At 51.4% G+C, this 22,820-nt stretch overlaps 10 protein-coding genes across 10 annotated transcripts; 4 read left to right on the forward strand and 6 right to left on the reverse strand.

The window, feature by feature from the left end:
• Positions 1-37: 37 nt before the first annotated feature.
• BDV59DRAFT_207958 (uncharacterized protein) lies at positions 38-5,359 on the reverse strand (the record flags this gene model as incomplete). The annotated part of the gene is made up of 6 exons (XM_073695111.1): positions 4,200-5,359; positions 2,498-4,147; positions 2,151-2,443; positions 1,493-1,910; positions 980-1,057; positions 38-517 (listed from the first exon to the last, which is right to left on the reverse strand). The coding sequence occupies exons 1-6, from the start codon at positions 5,217-5,219 to the stop codon at positions 38-40; spliced, it is 3,939 nt and encodes a 1,312-aa protein (XP_073547934.1). The 5' UTR covers positions 5,220-5,359.
• A 1,624-nt stretch (positions 5,360-6,983) lies between these two features.
• Positions 6,984-7,686, reverse strand: BDV59DRAFT_178586 (EF-hand domain-containing protein). Its single transcript, XM_073689794.1, has 5 exons — positions 7,499-7,686; positions 7,400-7,453; positions 7,325-7,340; positions 7,141-7,266; positions 6,984-7,084 (listed from the first exon to the last, which is right to left on the reverse strand). Exons 1-5 carry the CDS (start codon positions 7,499-7,501, stop codon positions 7,053-7,055), a joined length of 231 nt encoding a protein of 76 aa, XP_073547935.1. The 5' UTR covers positions 7,502-7,686; the 3' UTR covers positions 6,984-7,052.
• Positions 7,687-10,133: 2,447 nt separating this feature from the next.
• BDV59DRAFT_207960 (heterokaryon incompatibility protein-domain-containing protein) lies at positions 10,134-11,877 on the forward strand (the record flags this gene model as incomplete). The annotated part of the gene is made up of 2 exons (XM_073695112.1): positions 10,134-11,012; positions 11,464-11,877. 2 exons carry the CDS (start codon positions 10,134-10,136, stop codon positions 11,545-11,547), a joined length of 963 nt encoding a protein of 320 aa, XP_073547936.1. The 3' UTR covers positions 11,548-11,877.
• On the reverse strand, positions 11,494-11,877 carry BDV59DRAFT_178590 (uncharacterized protein). The gene has a single exon (XM_073689795.1). It carries the CDS (start codon positions 11,819-11,821, stop codon positions 11,585-11,587), a length of 237 nt encoding a protein of 78 aa, XP_073547937.1. The 5' UTR covers positions 11,822-11,877; the 3' UTR covers positions 11,494-11,584.
• Positions 11,878-11,994: 117 nt separating this feature from the next.
• Positions 11,995-13,550, forward strand: BDV59DRAFT_178591 (peroxisomal membrane protein PEX14). Its single transcript, XM_073689796.1, has one exon. The coding sequence runs from the start codon at positions 12,145-12,147 to the stop codon at positions 13,375-13,377; it is 1,233 nt and encodes a 410-aa protein (XP_073547938.1). The 5' UTR covers positions 11,995-12,144; the 3' UTR covers positions 13,378-13,550.
• Positions 13,551-13,571: 21 nt separating this feature from the next.
• sec31 (putative protein transport protein (SEC31)) lies at positions 13,572-18,101 on the reverse strand. The gene is made up of 8 exons (XM_073689797.1): positions 17,703-18,101; positions 17,516-17,632; positions 17,352-17,457; positions 17,071-17,301; positions 16,933-17,019; positions 14,201-16,883; positions 13,853-14,151; positions 13,572-13,803 (listed from the first exon to the last, which is right to left on the reverse strand). The coding sequence occupies exons 1-8, from the start codon at positions 17,909-17,911 to the stop codon at positions 13,759-13,761; spliced, it is 3,777 nt and encodes a 1,258-aa protein (XP_073547939.1). The 5' UTR covers positions 17,912-18,101; the 3' UTR covers positions 13,572-13,758.
• Positions 18,102-18,248: 147 nt separating this feature from the next.
• BDV59DRAFT_178594 (RNA-binding protein) lies at positions 18,249-19,379 on the forward strand. The gene is made up of 2 exons (XM_073689798.1): positions 18,249-18,640; positions 18,699-19,379. The coding sequence occupies exons 1-2, from the start codon at positions 18,320-18,322 to the stop codon at positions 18,837-18,839; spliced, it is 462 nt and encodes a 153-aa protein (XP_073547940.1). The 5' UTR covers positions 18,249-18,319; the 3' UTR covers positions 18,840-19,379.
• On the reverse strand, positions 19,194-19,776 carry BDV59DRAFT_178597 (uncharacterized protein). The gene is made up of 4 exons (XM_073689799.1): positions 19,608-19,776; positions 19,530-19,545; positions 19,391-19,453; positions 19,194-19,324 (listed from the first exon to the last, which is right to left on the reverse strand). The coding sequence occupies exons 1-4, from the start codon at positions 19,665-19,667 to the stop codon at positions 19,296-19,298; spliced, it is 168 nt and encodes a 55-aa protein (XP_073547941.1). The 5' UTR covers positions 19,668-19,776; the 3' UTR covers positions 19,194-19,295.
• Positions 19,777-19,902: 126 nt separating this feature from the next.
• On the forward strand, positions 19,903-20,924 carry BDV59DRAFT_178599 (cytochrome c oxidase subunit VIb). Its single transcript, XM_073689800.1, is given in 6 exon segments — positions 19,903-20,096; positions 20,108-20,109; positions 20,260-20,291; positions 20,360-20,441; positions 20,531-20,594; positions 20,664-20,924. 6 exon segments carry the CDS (start codon positions 20,030-20,032, stop codon positions 20,696-20,698), a joined length of 282 nt encoding a protein of 93 aa, XP_073547942.1. The 5' UTR covers positions 19,903-20,029; the 3' UTR covers positions 20,699-20,924.
• BDV59DRAFT_178600 (putative mitochondrial dicarboxylate carrier) lies at positions 20,919-22,598 on the reverse strand. The gene is made up of 4 exons (XM_073689801.1): positions 22,349-22,598; positions 22,289-22,293; positions 22,092-22,190; positions 20,919-22,013 (listed from the first exon to the last, which is right to left on the reverse strand). Exons 1-4 carry the CDS (start codon positions 22,488-22,490, stop codon positions 21,333-21,335), a joined length of 927 nt encoding a protein of 308 aa, XP_073547943.1. The 5' UTR covers positions 22,491-22,598; the 3' UTR covers positions 20,919-21,332.
• Positions 22,599-22,820: the final 222 nt, after the last annotated feature.

Consider the following 22,820-nt stretch of genomic DNA (forward strand, 5'->3'; position numbering starts at 1 on the left):
CTACCAAAGCAAGAAATTCCTTGTGTTCATGTATCCACTAAGCGCCATACTTCGCGTTGAAACCAACAAATGTAACCCGGTCCGCCGCATGTACCATCGCCAAAATTCCTCCAACAGCGACAGCCAGTCTTTGGACATGATAATCGCGCGGTAGCAAGATTACCTTTTCTGACCCGAGAACAACCCAGTTGCCATCCACCCTGAGATCCTGGCCTGAAGTCATATTCCCCTCTGGAGAAAACGACTCGATTCCAACTCGACCCATTCCCGTTTGGATTCCATGGCCGTCTGGGGTGAACCGCAATGCTTTTTCATTCACGAGAATAATAGGGCGCGATCCTAGCAGAGTCCCGGTCTCCGTTTCCCACAAGTAAACCCTGTCGCATCCTAAGTTTGACGCAGATGCCAACAGCTTTCCATCCGGAGAGAGTGCCAACTGATGGAATTTATCATTCTCGTCCGCGGGTATCGTAAACCCTCTCTCTAGCGCTCCTGAGGACATATCCCAGATTAGGACCTTTCGACCAACGCATGCTAAGCGCTGCTCATCTGGTGACCATGCTAGTTCTGCGAGACTGGTCCAATAGGTAGTGGCATCTGCGGGCGCGCTCAGTGTCATATGTAGCGACCCCTTTATGAGGTCCCAGACAATTATATGTACAACGTCTTCCCCTATTCCATCAAGCTCACCCTCTGCGCAGTAAGCCAGCAGCCTTCCAGTCGGGGAAAATGACATTGAGCTGCGACGGCCGCCGGGTTTTAAACGAATGCTCGTCTTTCCATTCCAGGGCCTGAAAAGTGATTTGCCGTCCCCACCAGCATCATCCTTCATTTCTTCAGCACAAGCCTCATCTTCCAAATGGTGCGGCTCATCTTCGTCTCTGAACGATAGCACAAGTTTGGGAGCACTTTCTTCAGCAATATTATGCTCTTCACCGATAGCGATCTTCCGGATATGAATGCCGTTCTCATCAGATACACAAGTATATATCCCACCTTGAAAGAGTACTTCCGGTAGCAAGAAGTGAGGTCCTGTGATAATTTGCTGTAAGCTTCCCTGGTTAACATTCCAGAGGTAAGTGTTATTTGCACTCAAGGCAATCGTCCCATGATCAGGCGATAAAACGAGATGAAGATGACTTGTACCATATTCTGTCATCCTTTGAGGGCTATGATTAGGAGTATCCCGAGATCCAGAAGTAGTAAGATCCCAAAGTCGAACAGTGCCATCCGTCGAGGTGGAGGCTAAATACGCGTTATCCTCAGAGAATGACAGGCCGTTAACCAAACCTCGGTGTCCTTGGAGGATATTCGAGCGTTCGCCTGTTGTTACGTCCCAAACCTCGATGAATTCCCGACAAGGAAGGAGCCACCCACCCCCCTCTATGGGGGCAGATACCAGCATCCTCTTACTCGGGCACAACCGAATTCCGGGAAAGGCATCATCCATTAATCTTATGGCTTGCCCTGATTGCAAGTCCCAGGTCATTACAGTGCTTAAATTAGGCCTGTCCCCATTGTCACGGGAAACGACTAGTGTCGTATTGGAGAGAAAGGTGACATCGTGATATGATCCAGGAAGCGTTTTTAGCTGCTCATCGGTGATATGGTTCCAGGTGGAGATGCCGCAGTCAGTTGACAGAGAAGCAAGTACTTTATCATCTGGGGAGAATATTAAACGGCGAATAGATGACTGAGAGATGCAAGTCTCATTCATCAAAGTCCCCGTATGCGCATCCCAGACTCGAACAACTCCAGAAGCAGACCCAGTTGCCAGAAGACTGTTATTGTTGGAAAATGCAAAAGAAGATACTTCATCTTCATGGGGTTGGAATGTCTTTAGGATAACGCCTTTCTCGATGTCGAAAAGATTGATCGTTTCAAAATTCTGCTGGGATACCGCAAGGCTACTATCACAGGAGAAGAGCTTCAGAAACAGTGGGTAACTTTTGGTTGAAGCATTTATTTCCGTCACCAGGTGCCCAGAGGAGATTTGCCACACCCGAAGATGTCCTTCAGCGGACAACGACATGATACGCTTGCCATCTCGGGAGAATGCAACAGACTGGCCCAGGCCCCGAGGAGGTAGTTTTTTCAACAGAGTTCCTGTCACCGTTTCCCAGATAAAACCCGAACCAGATGCAACTAACCTTCCATCAGGTGAGAAAGCAATCCCTCTCTGTGTCAGAGGTCCTAGATCCTTAGGATAGTCGTACACAAGTGTTTGCAACAGAGAGCTCCAATTTTGCTCTACTTGAGGCCAAGACGTGATCCATTTCGGAATCACGTCCTGGTACTGCGTCCGAATAATACTCATCTCTGGTGCATAGATAATAGCAGATCTATAGACCTGAAGAGGGGCTGTTTCAATAATTGAACGCGAATGAAGGATAAACCGTTTCGCATCATAGATAAGCCCACTGAGTGTTACTCTCGACTTGTGCTAGATCAAATCAGTCTGTTAAGTCCAACTTGTAACAGGGATCTGACGTCTTACGGGAAGCTTAGCAAAATAGTCTGAAAGTGCGAGAATCGCCTGAACACCGTTGGAGATCATCTTACTGAGGCTTAAAGCCTCGAGCCAATGGAGAAAATGGTTTTTGAAAAATTCATGCACTGGTCCGCCATCTTCAGGCTGGGCATTCGCTGAGAGAAGATGGTCGATCCAATACCGGCAAGCATATTGAACGTGTACAGGAAGATGCCGGTTTGTTCGGGAATGGTGCACATCTGCGCTAGTCATTCCATAATCATTGAATGAGCATATATCCTGTTTCAGTGTTGCCGAAAGAATATCCAGGCAGGTTTGGAATACTTCATGATGTCTTTCTTCTCTCACGATCAGAAACTCCCGTGGGTTGCACCTCTCTTTGTCTACCAGGAACTCCTGAAAGGAGGTATGGAGCAGACGTACGGCATCGTCTCCGTCTTCTCCTATGGATATGACGGAAGAGAGATTTTTTAGCATATCCTCCACGGTCTCCTTGGATTCGTTTAGGAGCGACGCGATACAGCTAATCGAGAGAGGTTCGCGCAGCACAATCACACTCCCAACAATTTTCTGAAAATCCCTGCGTACTCCATCTCTCTCCTGGCGAATTGTATTATCCAGAATTGAAGACTTTAGGATGCGCCCGTAAATATCATCTAGGCCTTTGGCCGGGGAATCGTCCACAACTTCATCGTCGAGGATCCAGTCCAAGCGCCGCTCCACACGCTTCATTTCCAATCTCGGATCCCCCAGAAAACGGCATGAGGTCGCGGCGTAAATCCAAAGACCATCTGCTTTTCGAACAAGTTCATTCAGTTTGCTTTTTTCTGGCCATCCATCACGGCCATGATTGCGGGAGATTTCGCCGAGTCTGTGTTCGAGAAACTTTGTGATATCGTCTTTATCAGTTTCTCCGTCTGTAATGGATGGCTTAATCTTATAAAGCTCATCAAGGCGCAGCAGAGTAGGAGATATCTCCTTGAAGCTGACAGAAATATCTGCTTCCGGTCTGCTCGTGAAGAAAAATTTGACGCGAATCGTTTGTAATTGCTGGATGTCAGGGATAAGCTGTAAGATGAGCCCGATATCATTCTCATATTTCTTAGAACGACACTCATCTAGGGAATCAATCACGAAAACCAAAGTCAAGGGTACAAGAAGCCGACGGTCTAAATTCAAAAGTGGCTGTAAAATCAACCACTTCCACTGACTACTCAGCCACTTGCTTGTACTGTCTGTATGCGTCTCGATATTCCTGCAGATCTCGGGCTTGATATCTGGTAGCGCATCCGCTAGGAGTCTGCAAATCGTGGTAAAAAGACATTCGGCAGTGTCACGGTCTTGCTCGTTGTAACTGAAGAAGAAGCTCGCGCCCAAGTGGATATTGTCCGGCAGTGCCATATCAAAGCGTGCAGATGATCCCTTCTGAAGCGAGTCAACGAGTGTTCGGGCAATCGTAGATTTTCCTGTTCCGGCCATCCCTTTCAACCAGTAGATGTTATCCGGGCCTGGAGATGTAACCCACGCCTGAATTTTTTGGAGGGTCTTGACCTGGGTGCCTTCCAGGCATAGAAGTTTATCCTTTTTACCTGATGAGATAAATGGTGCTCCGTTGGCGATTTTCAGACGCTCAAGTAAATGGAGGCTTTTTATCGCCTGTCATAGTCAGAATTTCGACGTACACGCCAGAACGGGGCTTTCCACGGACCTTAGTGTCTTCGCGAACTTCACTGAGAATTGTCATGCCCTTCTTCAACTCGTTCACTCTCTGTTCGATGACCCGGAGGGTGTTCGCGCTTCGATCTCGTAGACCTTGGGAGATTTGATCATCGAGATTTTTGATGGCTCCCAACATACTTTTCCAATCGTCGCTAACACTTATATCCCCCAAAAATCGAATGATCCCCGTTTTGGATAGATATTTTGCGAATCGAATTTGGTATTGGAGAACACACGTATAAAGATCGATTGTCTTTGCCCGGATGGATGCTCCAAGGTCCTCGAGTGACTCGTCGGGACGTGAACTCGTGGCTTGGGTCGAGAATATTTCAATATGTATGTTCTCAATTACCCTATATCGGACCATGAGATGTGAGATCTTGTCGAATCCGTCAATTGCGTCTTCTTTCTGGGTTATGGCATTGGTAATGGGGCCCAGAAGAAGCAGCACACCTGCCCAAGCCAAGGCTGCGTGAGGTTCTGCGCTAACTGCCGTGGTGACGAAATCCTTAAGGCCCGCAATAAAGTCGATAACTTGGCGGGCCCGATCCTTGATAGATATTTCTTTGCCGCCTATACTGATCTTCGTCTGGTGGCCTTCTTCGAGCTTTTCCAGCCGACTATTGATGACGGTCTGAAGGCGAGGATCAGGGTCGGTATTGGAGTCGGCTTGCGGATTATCGTGGCCATTATCCTTCCTTTGCAAAAGAGCATTCTCGTAGGCGTCTAGCAGTTTTGCGCCTTTCGGTTCCTGGCGAAGCTGCTCGTACGCCTCCTTCCAGAGACCTTTCATTTCCAACCGGAAAGGCTTGTCTGCGGTTTGTTCGTCGGGGTTTCCAATCGGTTGGTTTTCAGTCGGTTCAGGGCATGGATTTGTTGTCGGTGCCATGCTACCCTGATTCTTTGAAGGTACGGAGGTCCGGTTACAGCTCTCGGATTGTGATGGCTTTGGGGCTGTGCCGAGCCATCCTTTAACACGCTGTTTGAGCTTATCCTTATGAAAGGTCATTGTGGATTGTTTCCGAACTCTCGGACAATTAGCTCTCTGAACTCAATAATATGAGTAGGAATATAAGGAAGAGCCCAGAGATATGTGGCTGTTATCATTTGTGCGAAAGGGTCAATTCCTGATTCAGCTGGTGTTCAGCTGCGTGGGGTTTGCATCGATCTGTCAACCGAAAACCTCAAGAGATCGGCAGAGCACTACAGTATTAGTTCCCCCAACCGCCTTTGGCTAGGGGTTCACCACACTGCACAGGCACCTCACACCGTCAAGGCAAAATCCCACTCCTTTATCTACCTTGAGTTTATTCCCTCACGGCTCGTGGAATATTGGAACCTCCTGAGCACACGTCTTGAAGTGGATTGGGGTGCTAAGTCGGTGGTCCGGCACTTGGGTGTGACGCCAGATATCTCTGGGTTCCTTGATACGTTCGCTAGTAAATGCATCGTCAAGAATTACCAGTTCCAGGACGTGTTGGATAACACATAGGCTAAGGTTATCATTCCTCTCAATGTAAGTGAAAACCGGTCTTATGTGAGTCAGCGAAGTTCAGGACAAACCAAGCCAGGAAACTTACGCCACGCCCTTGTTACGTTTCCTTTATTTAGCCTGTGCTTGACTTTTATAATAAGAGTCTGGCATGTCGGGTTTTCTGGATGTTTCGCCGTATAAAGCTCGATATCCTTCCATTTTAAAGCATCATTGCTTCTCATATACCCTCCGGACTCAACTAGCGTTCCAGGACGTGCAGATGTTGATATCATCATTTTCCTTAGGCAGCTGTATTGAAGTTTCCATCGTATAGTTGCGAAAAGACCTTTTGAAGAGCCATCAGATGGTAGGTCTTATAATGAAGGTCGTTAATATTGACAGTGGTCTGAGTCTTCGCTCTTAGGTTGAGTGCGTACTCATCAGTAAGCGTAGTGCATACAAGCTAACTAAGTAAGTTTTTAGCTCTATTTATTAGGGTCGTACTTACCTTTGTCATCGTGCGCCTGAGATCTTAAAAAAAAAATCCTATCCATCTCTTCGCACTAGAACATCCGGAAGTATCGCGCGAGGACCAGAAATCGAAACTGATTCTCTATATTATGATTCTCAAAATGTCAGCGAATGAACTCTTCAAATAGCTTCAGTCTGATATTATTACAGTATTCATAATCTGGTGAGACGGAAGTTCGACGAAAATCTATAAGCCCGCAATAAGTATGAGCCGATAGAAAATTTGCGTAGGAAAACGTACGTCTGAAAGTTTCGCTTTATACGAAGTATCTGGTTCTTTGTTAAATCTTCATGATCACCTTCAACTTGACTGTCCGGTTGCTAGACAAAGCTATTCCAGTCAACCTTGTCTGGGTTCTTTGTATTAGTTCGAGGCATTTTTGGAAACAGTACGCTTAAACTCTTTAAAAAAGAAAGAAAATTATAATCATTTGTTTTTGTTTATGATAGACGAATTATCTCTAGAAGAAAGTTTCGTTAGACTGTGGTTCTATTCTTAAATACTTTCCTGGTACTTCTGATGTAAGTCCCGAGTATATCGGAGTATTGATCCTCCATCGAAACCAATATGAACTAAGGAAAATTGGGCATAGTCAAATTCGACAGCGTAAGGCAGTGTTGTGCAGCGTGGAAAGGTCACGCTTCTGAGAATCAAGTGCCACGCACAACCATGGTCTTTCCAGTCACCCACAGTTACTCTGTACAGAGTACAACCCGACACTATCAGTTTCAACTATCTACACAGTCGTGCATACGAATTATTAGAGTCTTCTGAATTCATATTTTTCTAGAAATTTGTTGGAAGAATAGCAAGTAGGCTAGACCCCTCGGCACCATTCAAGTCCTCTCACCCAGCGCCTTGATAAATTCTGTCCAAACGTCCAGTCAATATACTTCTCCTGGCGCAAGTCTTACTGGAGCATACCACTAAATTCAACTTTTCCGTTGCCATTTTGATCGAATTGCGCGATCCATTCGGCTGCCTCTTGAGGGGACAGCTCTTCACCCTCGTTCTTAGCAGCTGTCATCAGCTCCTCGGGGGTGATGAAGCCTAAGCAGTATATATCAGTGGCATGTAAAGGGACGAGCATTCATAGGAGACAGCATACGGTCACCATCGGTATTCTTCATATAATGCATCAGTTTACAAGCCCTTGCTGCATGTAACACAAGGGTATACTCACAATTTTTGAGAAAACCTCCTTCCACTTCTTAATCTCCTCACGACTGTAACGAGGCTATAACGGTTAATTAGCCACTAGAAAAGGCTTGTAATCACTTACCATTTTGGTGAACTATAAAGAGCAAGTAGTAACACGACGAGGGCTTGAGGAGACTGTAGTCTACACGGGGCACAAACTGGAACAAGGCCTCCTTAAGTAGTACGCCTACTGGTTTCAGACCGTCAGTAACGAATGATTAGCCACTGCGTCATGGGCAGCAAATGTTACATAGATCGGTTTGATCAACATTCTAGTTGTACAGCGGAGCGACGAATGCGGATCAAGGAACCTCGACCCCACCATCATACATTTCAGCCAGCCAACCTACATTAAGCCCCCTGTTCACCGCTTCTTAGATTCGACCATTGGAAAATGGTTGCTCTTGTGTGATTGTTTTTTCATAGTGGTCATTCTTGACAACTCCGTGCATGAAAGTAACAAACAATCCATCGCTCTTACCTTTGCATCTTGGTAGATAGCGCATGATGTTACACAAAACTTCCCCATCCAAGGATATTCTAGATAACAAAGTCCCTAGGTAGTGACAACACTAACGGACGACAGGCCCTTGGGGCGCCGGAATGCAGACTGGCAAGAAGAACTCGTCTGTCAATCTGAAGGGGCCAAAGAACACAGAGAAGACCTTCAGAATTAGGTTTCTTGGCCAACTACCAGATACAATAATTGGTGTGAATGGGTGATGCTTTCGAGCAAGAGGAGGGGGTGTAGACAGCTGACCTGCTCAACAGGACTATGCTGGCACCACAGAGCGCTCTCCATGGGGTCCTCCCGCGATCTGATCGATCTGCAGCAGTCGTCACTGATTGACAATGTTATGCACCTACAGCTCGATCACACGAGATTTACAGGTAGAATACCAGGGCAGGCTCTCCCATAAGACCAAGTGCAAGCTACCGAGCTCGTCTTTACCCATAGTTTAGCTGCATATCACTATCTCTGGTACGCCATCTAATACAAACTTCACAAATTGAGCCCATGGACTCTCGCGCGAGCGTCCAATGTGGTAGACAATAACTTCACATGAGTGGTCGGGGTGGAGCATTTCCCTGTGTTGGCCTGCACCTCAATCCCCACAGTCCCTACAGTGCTAGTCTACCATCAATCGACTGATGCTTCCTAAAGTGGTCATGTTGACGACACTCTTGCATATATTAGCGGATACAGAGCACCGAGGGCAAGTCCCACGAAGTCAGGCATGACCATATCCGGGAATTAATCGTTTTCTGCGGCGAATATCAACATGGGCCAAAGTGTTTCTTCCTAAGATAGAATATTCTACACAACTAATCTGTGTTTGTCACGATATCTACGCCGCCTAGGTGCCACTTAGATGAGTTTCGGATTTACGCATATAGTTGTGAACAAATATCATCCTCAGGGTCCATGATCTAATCTGGGTCAGAAATCTCCACCAACTAATACGCTCGAAATATCTCACATTTATGGCTGAAGCAAATAAGGTACTGCACACCGTCGGAAGCACGGTGAATGCAATGAGTGCTTAAGCGCCATCCGCCTCCCTAATATTCGTAGCCACACACAATGGTAACAACCGCATCTTCATTGTGTATAGCCGCGAGAACCTGCAAGCTTGGCTCTGGTGTCTATACCGTCTTGCCTGCGACATTACATATAAACATTAGCACCTGTAAAAGTTATAACTGGCCGTCAAGTCCATCTATGACTTGCCCTGCCCCTTTGTGGTTGAAAAGGGTAACGGAGCCAAAACCTATACTTTGACTGGCCTCACGATCACTCATTATGTCCTGCTCAGCCTCAGCATCCAAATGTATCCTTTTCATACTCCACAAAATAAAATTGAATTCTCCTTGCCAAACTCACAATTTATAGTACATATGCTTCGCAACATGGAAACAAAGTTTTCGGAAAGCCCAGACCGGTCTCTTGGGGCCGACCCATCGGGACCATATGAGCATCTATAAACAGTAGTAACCATATATGCAATTTACAGAGTCGCCAAATGATTTCTGTGATAGTAAAACCTGTCTGTGGCATCAGCCTGTGGCTGGCTTGAACATCATATAGTATGTGAGTGCCCTGTCAGCGACACCCATCTTCGTCACGACCACTAGGCATGTTTCTAGTCTTAGTGTTTTTGGCATAACAGTACGGGGTGAGAGGCTGGCATTCAAAATGTAGAAGTTGAGGTAGAGTCATAATTGCACCCCTTCCAAAAGAACCGGTACAGTGGCCAAGATTGTTTCCAAAGACTTTATGTCCTGTAGCACAATATCACCATCCTTACTATATTAAATCTGTATTGCAGCTCTAGAGAGCACCCACATACTGCCTATTCATAATAAGTTTGCTGTTGCTAGCCGTTTGGAAACCACGCTAGTCTGTAGTCGCAATCCCGTTGCACATGCTCATGGTTCCGGTAGGTGGTAATGTGTTGAAATGGGTCCGATAGAATAGATAAAGGAGAATAAAAAAGATAACAAATTCTGAAATACTTCAGCGGAACAAAAAGCAGTTTTGCCCGACATCTCCCTATTTGACGACGGCATTAGGCATCCACGAGGCTGAAAACGCGAGGCTGAAGACACAACTCAACCTCACTTCCCCATGGGATCTCATCAACTTCAACATATTCATCATAATTGCAGCCATGCGCCTGATCAACACCACAAAAAACAACGAAGGATTCTTCGAAATGAAAGAATTCTTCGATGAGTCTATGCCGGAATACGCCATCTTGTCTCACACATGGGGCGGCGAAGAAGTGTCCTACCGCGATCTCCTGGACCGCCACTGTGCGAAGAGTGGATATGACAAGATTGAATGGTGCTGCTCCGTTGCGAAAGCAGACAGTATTTCATGGGCCTGGGTTGACACCTGCTGCATCGACCAGACGAGCAGTGCTGAATTAACCGAGGCAATAAACTCGATGTACCGGTGGTACCAGGGGGCCAAAGTGTGCTACGTGCTCCTTTCGGATGTCCCTAGCAAACCATTCACGGAGAGTAGGTGGTTTACGCGTGGGTGGACACTTCAGGAGCTTATCGCACCCAAGAGCATTATCTTTTTTGACGGCAATTGGCAAGCGATTGGAACAAAAAATTCGCTTCGGAACCAAATCACAGAATGTACAAAAATCCCACTGGAGGTATTATCTGGGAGCAAAAGTCTCCTTGATATCAGTGTCGCGCAGCGTATGTCGTGGGCATCGAAACGACGAACCTCCAGGATCGAGGACCGGGCCTATTCTTTACTTGGGATATTCGATATTCACATGCCATTAATCTACGGCGAAGGATACAAGGCATTCACCAGGCTCCAGGAGGAAATCATGCGTGTCTTCGAAGATTACACCATTTTCGCCTGGAAAGCAGATCTGGAGCCTGGGGCATACGGAGGGCTGCTGGCGCCCTCCCCGGACGCGTTTGCTAATTCGAGCGGTGTTGTTTCAGCCGATCATCTAGCGTTCAGAACCAGAACAACATGGACCGTCAACAACCGCGGGATCCAGCTAGAACTGCCTTTTATGGGGATAGGGCCCCAGAAGTTGGGACTGGCGCTCTTGAATTGCAAGGTTGGTTGGAAAGATGATGAGCTGATGGCTATCTATCTACGGGACGTCTCTGGCAAAATGGAAGTTTTTGAGAGAGTATGGTGTGACACCTGGGAGATAGCCGACTTAGGGTTTGTGGGGATTGGTTTTTCCAGAAGGTCGATATGTGTTCCTCAACACCATCTCGCTGGAGCCATAGGGGCAGCACTCCGCGTGGATAAGAATAGCAAATTCACAGAGAAAAGAGAGAATGTCTTTGGTCCTAATCTGGATGGAGATACAGAGTTCTTTCAACAGTTCAATTTCCATAGTTTCGCGGACTCGAGAATCACAGGCAACGACCTACCCTTCTGGGAAGAGGAAGATGGATACTCGACTATCACCCGCGCAGCGCATGATGGGGATATAGACAAATTGCGCCGGACGCTTTCTGAAAGGAAGGTGCTAGATGTCACGGCAAAAGATGATGCAGGACGAACCCCTATGTGGGCAGCAGCCGCTGCGGGACAGTCCACCGTGGTTTGGTGGTTGCTTAACCAGCCAGTTACGGGAATAAACACGAAGTCAGGATGTCCGCTGCTATCAAAATACCGTCAAAAATATAAGGACCAACCTTCTACGCCCCTTTGCATTGCAGCAGCGAGAGGACATACTGATGTGGTTTGGTTGCTACTCAGCCAGCGTGACATACAACCTGACAGGGAGACAGTTATATGTGCAGTAGAAAACAAGCATGCAGATATATTTGAGATGCTCATGGCCAAGAAAGGTTTCAACATAGACGACGAAGATTTGGAAAGTTGTGTGATGAGATCGCGGGACATGGCCATCGTACGGACTTATCTGGAATCTAGGGGATGGTTCGGGAGTTGACCTTCTTTCTAAGTACAATAAGAAAGATATTTTGCAGTAACAAGATATCTGACGTGTTATTAAAGACCGCGCTTGTCCTAGAAAATGAAGCCCAAGATATACATCTAGCACCAACAGATAACCTTCCCGAATAGGTTAGCGTTCCCCGACAGCCGAGGTCGAAGCGACTCCGGATTTCCTCCTCACATGGAGTCAACCGTCACATCTCCATCTTCTCCATCTTTCCATCTCTCTATCTCCTGACTTCCCTCTTCTTCCTCACTGCACATATCATCGCGCCATGTCAGACCCAAAGCCCAATCGCTCCATTCCACAATGGCAACAGCAACACAACCAACAGCAGCAGCAACAACAACCACCCGCCACCGCTAGCACATCGCCGACCTCCGACGACACCCCCCGCGCAACCCTCATCGAACAAGCCTCCAAGTTCCTCCAGGATGACTCCATCCGCGACGCTCCTCTCGACCGCAAGATTTCCTTCCTCGAATCGAAGGGCCTGCACAACGACGAAATCGACGGCCTCCTCGGCGTCGCGCGCAACACCGAGGCCACCAGTCCGACGGCCTCAACAACCGAGGAGAAGACGGAGCAGAAGACCGACACAGCTCCAGCCCCAACATCAACACCACCTTCACCCCCTTCCACCACTCCCACCGCTGCTCCCGCTGCTACCGCCGCCCCCCGCGACGTCCCCCCAATCATCACATACCCTGAATTCCTCGTCAACCAGCCCAAGCCGCCCCCGCTCGTCACCCTCCGCAGCATCCTCTACACCCTCTACGGCGCCGCCGGCCTCGGCGCCAGCTTCTACGGCGCAAGCGAGTACCTCGTGAAACCCATGCTGGCCAGCCTGACCAGCGCGCGCCACGACCTCGCCGCCACCGCCAGCGCCAACCTGCAGACTCTCAACGAGAAGCTCGAGCAGAACGTCTCGACCATTCCGCCGCAGCTCACCGCGCGGCAGTCCGCCCCGGATGCCGACGACGACGACGACGACGAAACCGAGTCCATCACCTCCGACCCGACCGAGCTGTTCCACCGCGACGTCGCCACCCAGACCTCCCAGGACCTCGGCCAGGATGCGCCATCGTCGGCGCTGGTGAACTCCGCCGACGAGGCCACCACCCCCGACCCGCTCACGACCGTCAACACCCACCAGAAACGGCTCGAGATCCTCACGTCCAACCTCCGCGAGTTCGCCGACCTGGAGAAGAGCGCCGGCTCGCTGGACGATTCCATGCGCTCCAACCTGAATGACCTCCAGCATTATCTCGACGGCCTGCTCTACAGCAAGGCCGGGTATGGCTCTGTCACCGGATACGGCGTGTACAGCACGCCCGGAATCGATAGCAGCAACAGTGCGGCAACAGGGATTACCAAGGGTGAGGAGGATGCGATTTCCGGCTTCCGGTCTGAGATTCGAGGTGTGAAGGGTGCGCTTCTAAGCGCGAGGAACTTTCCTTCCGGCCGCGGCGGTCGTGTTGGCTCCGGGCTCGGTTTGAGTCGGTGATGGTGCGGACTCGTTCTTTATCTTGTTCGTTTGTATAGGCACTTTGTTCTCTATATCTACTTATTTCCCCCGCTCTATTGGCATTATGGAATGTACGGTCGCCCAATGATGGGACCAGCATGGCGTTAGGCTAGATCAATACAGCATATCTCAAGCAACCTCGCTGCACAGGCTCAATGCAAACTTTTTGATTTTCTACTCAGAATGTCAAGCTTGCCAATAATAGCTCGGTAACATTATAATAACATTCACATCAAGGAAAACTTCTAACAACCAGACGAACAGACCAGTCCGAAGACAACGCTTCCTATGCATGGTCACGTCCTGGGCTCTTGCGCTCGTAAATACAACTCGTGACCATTCCATACCTCAGCTTACCACTTAAGGGGTGGCCCTGCTCATGCTAATCAGGCGCTTCACACCAACCTGGGAAGGATTAGTATCAGTCCATTCGTCATATGGCCGGAAGACTCACCATCCAGTTACCACACTCGTCCATTCGGTTCGTCATGATATCCACATGGATTGTCCGTGCCGTATCGTAATCACGGGCCTGGATGGCTCTCGCAAGCTCGGCCATGTCAGCCACCGTGTTCGGCTTGAGGAGATCCTCGTTGTTCAAATGGTCAAACAGGATGTTCAGCCGTCTTTCAGCATCATCCACTTGCGCCTTGAAAGACGACGGCGCGCGGGACTTGACCCGCTGCATGTCTGCTGAAAGGATCTCAAAGACAGGCATTGCGTCGGCTGGGATATGGGACCGATCTCCAGGGGCTATCACACGGTTAATTTAGTTTCCCTATGTAGATGACTGGTGACTTACGATACTTCGGAGGCGGGGGAGCTGCCTTCCTCTGAGAGTTTGCAGTGCTGGGTCGGGATCCTCCACCCTGAGGCGGGGGAACAGGCTGCATTGGCGGGGCGGCCATCGGCGGAGTGCTAGGAGCATAGGGGTTTGCTGCCGGGGGCTGCACTGCGGGCTGCGGAGCATATGGGGACGCTGCTGCCTGCGGTGGGGGAGGCACGGGTGCCCTCGTCTGCAATTGCGGACTGGATGCTTGAGCCGCGGGGCTCGGGGCGTACCGATTGCTCGGGGGAGGCACTGTCGGAGGCGCATTATAGGGCGAAGGACCGCGAGGGATCGAAGCCGGAGGAGCCATGGTAGAGCCCATCGGAGGAGATTGAGTCAAAGAAGCGTAAGGGTTGGCAGGAGGAGCCGGAGCCGGAACCGCAGCTGCAGCAGGAGGGGACGCCATAGAAGCCATGGGAGAGCCCCCAGCGAGCGGTGAACTCATGCGCGGTGGGGGAGCTGTGCCCTTAGGAGGAGGAGGCACCGAAGGCGTCCGTTGCGGAGGCGGGACACCAGGAGCGCCATGACCAATCGGAGGCGACTGGTTCGGGAACGGCGAACTGATGGGCACAGCCGACGTGGATGGTGTGGCACGCCGGGAAGTCGGAGGTTTTGTGAATCCCTCTGGCAAGTCGTTCCACGCGGGAAGGTTGGTAGCGGTCGTGTACGTGGTAACAGTGGCGGGAGACTGGTTAGTAGCACGAGGGGGAGGAGGAACAGCACCGTAAGCAGGTGCTGGAGTAGGCTGATATCCTGAAGGGGCATAGCCACCGCTCACCGGTGCATACGGGTTGGCTGGCTGAGGAGGTACTGCTGGGGCGTGGGGTGCGGCAGCAGGAGCATAAGGGTTAGGAGCCGCGGTGGGAGGAGCGTAAGCATTGGGAGGTGCAGCGGTGGCAGCCGGCGAGAATGCAGTCTGGGGTTGGTAAACACTTGGCTGCGGCATGGGCCTGCCCATAGGCGTCCGAGTTGCAGAAGTGGTTGTCTGAGCTCTCTGCGGCGCAGCTTGTCTCATTGCCAGCTTGATACGGTTTCTGGCAATCTCAGCCTCAGGGTGCTTCTCCGGCACCAGGTCGAGGTATTTCTGAGCGACCTGCAACCGACCATGGGTGGCGACCACATCGGCATACTCAATGTACTTATCGTACAGCATACTGAGCTTCCAGCCGTCATCCTTCGTCCGCTCGGTATCCTGGAACTTGGAAACCTGACGGAATATAGTCACCTTCTCGATCAATCCTTGCAGAGCACGAACATGGATCGAGAAAGCGGTGTCATTTGCACCAGTTTCGATGGCCTTCTGCTCGTTCTCAGCGAGTTCCTCGATCCAGATTGCGACAACCTTTTCGAGCTTCGAGCCAGCCAAGAAACAGAAAGATGCGTCCTTGCGTGCTGCCTTCTCATCACTGCTGCGGACCTGCTCCTCCAAGCGGTCACCCAGGGCTTCGCAAAGATCCGCGAATTCCTTCTCGTCGGCAAAGGTGCAGAGAGCAGCCATCACCTCCTTCCAGTTTGACAGATCAGCGTTGTGAACGACGTCCCACAGATTCTTGCCAACGATGGAGGCCAACAAGCGAACATAATTGGGGCTGTCGGTCTGCTTGGAGAAGTAGTGCTCCTGGGCCTTCTCGATGCACTTCTGACCACCGCAGATAGCAATCATGAAAGCATCAGACATGCGGTCCTCCTTGAGCGCAACATCAAGGGCCTTCTCAAAGTCACCGACCAGCAAGGCGCGCGTGATGCCTTTCTCCGCCTCCGACTCGGATCCGTTGAATATCTGGAAGGGGTTGTTGGTCTTAGCGCCCTTGGAGGCAGCGAGGTCAGACAGGAAGCTGTCGCTCTCGGGGTTGGGCTCGAACATCGACTGTAGGCGCTTGTGCTTCTTTGCTCCCGGCCCGCGGGACTCCTTGGGGGATTCTCCATTGACGTCGTCATCCTTACCCAGGCCGAGCTTGGCCAACGAGTCCGCTGCCTCATCGGCCTTGTCCTCGAATCCAAGGTGATCGACAAGGCTCTTACGGGGATTCTCAGAGATCAGCGCCTCGATAACCTTCCAGTCAGCCTTCTCCTCATCGGTTGCAGCATCTGCAGCTCGGGTTTCGCAAATGCTGCGGAGATCACCCTCCTTCAGGGCGTTTTCAAAGGTCTCGGTCGATTTACCAACGGCCTCGTCGACCTCAAATGGGGTAATCTTAACCTTGGAGGCTCGGCTGCCCTTCTCAGTCAGACCGACCGAGACCACCCGACCTCCGAAACCGAAGGTAGCACCGCAGGGTCTCTCAAGCCACTTGGGGGCTTTCGGCAAGGAGAAGCTTGACACCTGAGGCTGAGACTGTGCCTTCGCAAAGAAATCCTCGCCATCAAGAGCCTGGTTCTGGTCGGCAATAGCCTTGGCGGTCTCGGTACTAGTGTTCTGGATGGTCTGGATCGAAATTCGGCCATCGAAAGAAGCAGTTGCGAAGAAGTTGGGGTTGTGTGGGTTCCAGCGAGTCTGGAAAGTCCAGTTCGTGACAACGGGGAATTCGCCGTAGGCGGAGCCGGTCTGCGGGTTCCAGCATAGCGTGCGGTTATCTTTGCCGGAAGAAAGGAGAAGGTCAGGATCCTGAGTACACCAGGAAAGCGACAGAACGCCGGACTCGTGCCCTCGGAGGGTCTATCAAACGTCAGTATGGGAATGGGGTTTATCCAGCGACCCAACGTACCCTTTCCGGAGCGTGGGAGTTACGGAGATCCCAAACACAGATCATGGGATCGGACTCCAAGGGGGTAGCGGTAACAAGCCGTGTGGGCTGTACCAAGTTAGCAACTCCATTCTGCAATCGTAAACACAGCGATCACACCTTCTCAGGATCCCAGGCCACAGCACTGACGGCTTTCCGGCCGACATTGTTGAGAGTCAAGCTCTCCTTCTTCGACTTGACATCCCACACGGTGACGAAACCAGCATTGCTGCCAGTTACCAGGATATGCGCAACCTTCTTGTTCCAGTCCAAACATTCGATGTCATCCGCGCGAGCGGCAGTGCCGAGGCGGTAGGGGTTCGCAACGTTGTTCAGATCGGAGATATAAAGCTGTCTCGGTCATTAGTGCTGCACAATGTCAAGTGTCCGCACATGCATACCTCTCCCTTTGCACCACCGGTAGCCAGCAGGTTCGAGTGCTTTGGGTTGAACTGAAGGGCCTTGATAGCCCCTGAATGCTTCGTAGATCTCGAGATCACCGAGTCACTTCATCACGTCAGTCCAATGGGCTCAGTGTACCATCCGATCCAGCACCGGCACAAACCTCGATCCATTGAGCAATTTGTCTGCATCCCACAAATCCAAGGATCCGTTCTCGAGGGCACCAGCAATGACTCCGCGCGTGTTATCGTCGGATTCCGTCCATGCAATGTCGTTGAAACTGCGAATCACATACACCGTCAGTATCCCTACTCGGGAAGGATGCAGAGGAACGAAGAGGATGGAATTACCCAGAGTCGGTGTCAATCTTCGCGGCGGGCTGCAGCTCCCCGCCGACCTCCTCCCGGCTCAAGGCCAGGTCCCATAACTCTAGACAGGTCTCGTTGGAGAAGTTCACGTCAACGGCACCCGCCCGCGTACCGGTTGCGATCAACGGGGAGGCAGCTCCGGGGGACCAGGCGAACGTGGCCGTCCGGGGAATCTCCCTCAGACGCACCATGTTGGAAATGGACAGGTATATAGATCAGGAGAGGGGCCAACAACGGAGGGATTTGGCGACAGAGGGGATCGAAGAAGAGCCAGAAACGAAAGAGAATCCAAGAAGAGAATAAATGAAAGCTTCCAGACGAGACCTCCCCTCACTGAGAACGAGAAACGGAGGGGTGCATGGAAGTTGCCAAGTTACCAGCGGTCGACGGGGATAACAAGCAAGTCGGTTTCCTCACCTAATCAACCAGGTGTCCTCCCAGCCCGCTAGTCCTGTTCGGGTTCTTCGCCAAAACAGCGACCCGCGCCGTGCACGTGATATCAGGCTGTCCGCCCGAAAGTCTGATGTCGCGGGCGGTCACTCCGTTGCGACGACGAAAAACCGCCTCTTCCCCCTTGGAGTCCGTCCGCTGCTTCCATCATGACCGAACAGGCCCGTTTGAAGAGCACCGTCTATGTGGGCGGCCTGGACCAGGCGGTTACCATGCACACCCTGGCCGAGGCTTTTGTTCCCTTCGGCGAAGTCGTGGATATCACCCTGCCGAAGCCCGATATCCCCAATTCGAATGAGAACCATCGAGGATTCGGATACGTGGAATTCGACCTGCCAGAAGATGCGAAGGAGGCGATTGACAACATGGACGGGAGCGAGCTCTACGGACGGACCATCAAAGTGGCCGCGGCCAAACCGCAGAAAGACAGCAACGAGGGCCTCGGCAGCAAGACCGCTATCTGGGAACAGGTGCGCATCCATATTTTCTCTACAAGGTTAAATGCGTCGGATGCTAATACAAGTCTAGGAGGGTTACTTGGCGAAATACGCCGTCAGCGAAGAGGACCGAATGGCCGCCGACGAAGCGAAGATGGCAGCCAACGAGCGCCCCAACGATCCCATGCAAGGTCTGGAAGAGCTGGATGTCGCCGGTCCGAAGCCCGAATGAACTCTACACGGGGAAAATCCCTCCTGGTACGTACGACTGGAAAGCCAGGCGAACAAGTAATATTTCAATATTACCCCCTCAGGACCCCTCCATTCAAAGCCGTCTTATATACACGCGCTCCGACCCAAGCCTGGAAGTTTTTCCCTTGCGAGTCCTAACATTCTCCCGTCGCCTCGACTACCTCGTGATAATACAGACCGCCGACAAAAAACGCAGAAAACACAAAGGATCGCCCATTGCAATTGAATCAAATGTGATGGTACATTTTTTTCCTTTTTAGTGCTCACGGTCCTGAGGCGAGTTGCGGGACAGACGGAGGGTCTTGTCGGTCAGGAGCTTGTGAGTGCTAGCATAGACGGCAGCTCCAAGGGCGACACTGCATTTGGTTGCGTCAGTGAGGGGGTCTGCGATGGGTGGGACGAAGGGTGATTTGTATGATAGAATCCGAAGAATACATCACAGGACGACATACCCAAGGACGATACCTGTTGAATTGGTAGGCGAGGTTAGCCTGTAGCTCAATGGCGAAGACATTCGAAGCATATACGTACCGAGAGGGATCAACTCGGGAGGGACCTTCTTGATGAGGCGCAGGCGCTGAGAGACGGTGTGGGCTGATACATAATTAGTCTCCAGGATTCATGATCTTCAGTTCCTTCACAATGCCGTCCTCCAGATCTCGTCACGTACCGCTCTGGGGCTCCTTCTATCGAGAGAGTTAGTACGCAGGTCATTTTTTCCGACCTCACGGGAAGGGGGGGAACCCACGGGAGTAGCAAAGGCGAAAGGCCGAGAAGGCTGCATCCGCAGAATGCGAGTGGGATACATGGCGTAGACGAGCAGGGTAGACCGCAGTGGGAACAACGGAGATAGCAGTTGGATGTGGAAAGGAAGGGAAGTGGTGACGACGGAAGCTCAAGGACGGAACGGATGAGGTTTCGACGGGGTGCGTAGTCAGCAGCCACGGGTTCACTTAGGAAATCTCGCCGCATGAGTGGCTCGCTAGACCGCCCGCGGTCATTCCCGGCAGCGCTGCTTCTCACAGGTCATTCCACTCCACCGCCGACAAACCTCACCCCATCTTCCTCTCTTCCTCTCTCCAGACGACCTCCTCCTCCTTCCCCCCACCACCACCTCCATCTCCCCTCAATTGATTCAGGTTCCGTCCGTTTCTCTCCTTCACAGTCACAATGGGTGCTATTCCTGAGGCCGATCCCGATGAGCCCGTCGAGACCAAGCCCTTCAAGTTCGTGACAGGTGAGCTCGTTCCCAACCCATTCCCCCTCGGAGAAGCCCAATTTCGCGCTCAATTGCTAACTATCCTGCAGCCGGTATGTCTAGTTGATTGTCTCTATCGATCGGATCGCCTTCGTCCCAGGTACCCCTCGACAGAGAGCTGACCACGTCTGATGTAACCACAGGCTATGACGCTCGCTTCCCCCAGCAGAACCAGTACGCAGGACCTTCCCCTCCCCCGTCGAGGACCTCTTTCCGCTGTTATTAATGCTGACCCTCCGCAGGACCAAGCACTGCTGGCAGAACTACGTCGACTACTACAAGTGTGTCAACGCCAAGGGCGAGGACTTCCGCCCATGCCGTCAGGTAATAACCTTTCCCCTTCCAGCTTCGACCGACGATCCCTCCCGGTCGTCCGAAATCACTCCCAGGGCAAATAACTGACAGCGACCCAGTTCTACCTTGCCTTCCGTTCCCTCTGCCCCAAGGCCTGGACTGACCGTTGGGACACCCAGCGCGGTACGTATTCCCAGGACATCTTCCCCTGCCTCGGAACCGGTGGGATCAGATCAGCTAACGGCTCGCCAGAGTCTGGCAACTTCCCCGCTCACCTGGACAAATAAGCGCGTTGCCGTGGCCGTGGGTTGAGATTGAAGCTTTTTTTGTGTCAACATGTACTCTACTTGATCGAAGCGGGAATACCATCCGCTTCCCGGTTCTTGGGAAGACGGGCGTATATAGACTCGCCGTAGTTGAAAATCACGTTACACTCCGTGTGGTCGCAGACTGCCTTATACAAGTAAGCTGCCTGGTATGGGGACGTGTTTAGAATATAATTTCGATTGCAAGAATCTTTCATTCTATCCGATACTGAATCTGTAGCAAGCAGTGTCGCAACTGTGAAGTCGCCTCTGACACTGAACTGGTCTATAGGATAATTGTGCAATGCAGTCCGACAGGTCGGCGTCGGACGTGCCCAAAAGGGTATCTCGGTGCTATCAGCGATAGCACGCGCAGAATTTGAGAGGACAAAAGCCAAGATCGTCGATCTCAAACAAACCAAAACAAGAAAAGCACAAAGACAGATAGTATATACACCAGAAAAAGGAAAAAGAAAAGAAAAAGATACTGAACTTTTGTCCTCCCAAATGCTTCGCAAGAAAAAAAAAAATCAGAAAACTATCATGCATGACCTCCAGTCCAAACGAATAATGCAAAATAGCAAGGAACAAGCAATCTATGTCTTATGCGGTCATGTTAGACGCCCTTCAGCAGGCGATAGAGCTTCTTATGTTCTTCCAAGAAGATAAATGTCGCGATCGTATGAGGTCCCAGCCGGATGAAGCTGGGCACCCAACCACGGAAAGCCCAACCGAAGCCCTCCTTGCGCGAGATATCGCCCAGAAGGCCGAGGATGCTCTGGCCTCCCTCCGCGGGCGCAGCGCTCATCACGCGGGTCTTGATGACATCCACGGGGCTGCAGACCGTGGTGGCGACGAATCCAGCCATGAAGGAGGCCGTGAAATGCGTCGTCAGGTTATCCGACATGCCGAGGTTCTCCATACAGATGCGCTTGAAGGAATCGTAGGACGCCAACTGCGAGGATGTCATCAGGATGGCGCGCGTCGAGTTGGGCCACACGCCGCGGAACAGACTGGCCGGGCCCTCGGTGCGCGTCATCTGCACCAGACCATGGAAGGCGTGCCGGTAATTGCGGCGTTGCTCGGGAGGGAGCGCGGCGTCGGATTGCATGCGCACGTTGAGAACGTCGGCCGGGTTTCCGGCGATACCACCGATGAAGCCGGAGGTACAGGCCATACCGATCAAAGTGAGAAGACCCGGGGGGGACGAGGACGAGGTGAAGTGGGACTTCATCTCTTCATAGATTCCGAATCGCGTCGTCGAGTAGGTTAACTGGCGCAGGATGGCGGCGGAGAGCTAGGTTATCGGCGAACCGTGAGCGAGCAATTTCTTCCCAATGTAGAGTCGAACATGGAGGGCGACTGGTGGACATACCCCACTGTATAATCCCAGAATACCATTATTCTTCAGAATGTGGCCAAAGGTTCCCAGCATAGTCGTCGGAGCACCGGGCCCACGTGTTTGGAGGCGAACCTAGAAATTTCGCACGAAGTTGATCAGTCTTCGGACGGTGGCTCAGAAGCAGGAATGGACAAAGGCTATCTCGAGGGATTTGAGAGAAAAAGTTTTACCTTGACTAGAGAAACAACGTCAGCTCAATTATCATCGGACTCGCAGGGAAAAGCACATACCAAGATCTAACGGGTGCGTGACGGCGGCCGCAAAGCACGAGGCAGAGCCACCGAACCAGAAAGGATAATGCACTTTTTTCACGGGGGCGGATGCCGCCCGGGAAGGTTGCGGCATTTCCAACTGCTTGACACTGCTTGCCATCCTGATCTCTATCAGGTGAAGACAAGAAGAGCGAAGAGTGGAGAGGGGTCAAGGGGAGGGTGGTGGGGGGAGCGATGTATAGGGAGAGGCTATGCAGCACCAAAAGATGTTAAGTACCTGAAGGGCAGGAAATTGACGATGCGCGGCCGGAGATAGATCAGGTCTCCGAAAACCCTGGTCTCTCCCGGGCGGGCCAATCAGCGGCTCGGTTTTGGGCGGGTAGGCGGGTATCCTCGGTAAAATGGGTCTCTCGGTGTCTTGCGATAGCCGCTGAGCATCATCCTCCCTACCCTCGGGCGTTGAACTGTTGCCGAGTATAGATGCTGGAGG

Source organism: Aspergillus ambiguus (assembly GCF_047715705.1).
Source record: "Aspergillus ambiguus strain CBS 117.58 unplaced genomic scaffold BDV59scaffold_16, whole genome shotgun sequence".
In the NCBI taxonomy this organism is placed as follows: Eukaryota; Fungi; Ascomycota; class Eurotiomycetes; order Eurotiales; family Aspergillaceae; genus Aspergillus; species Aspergillus ambiguus.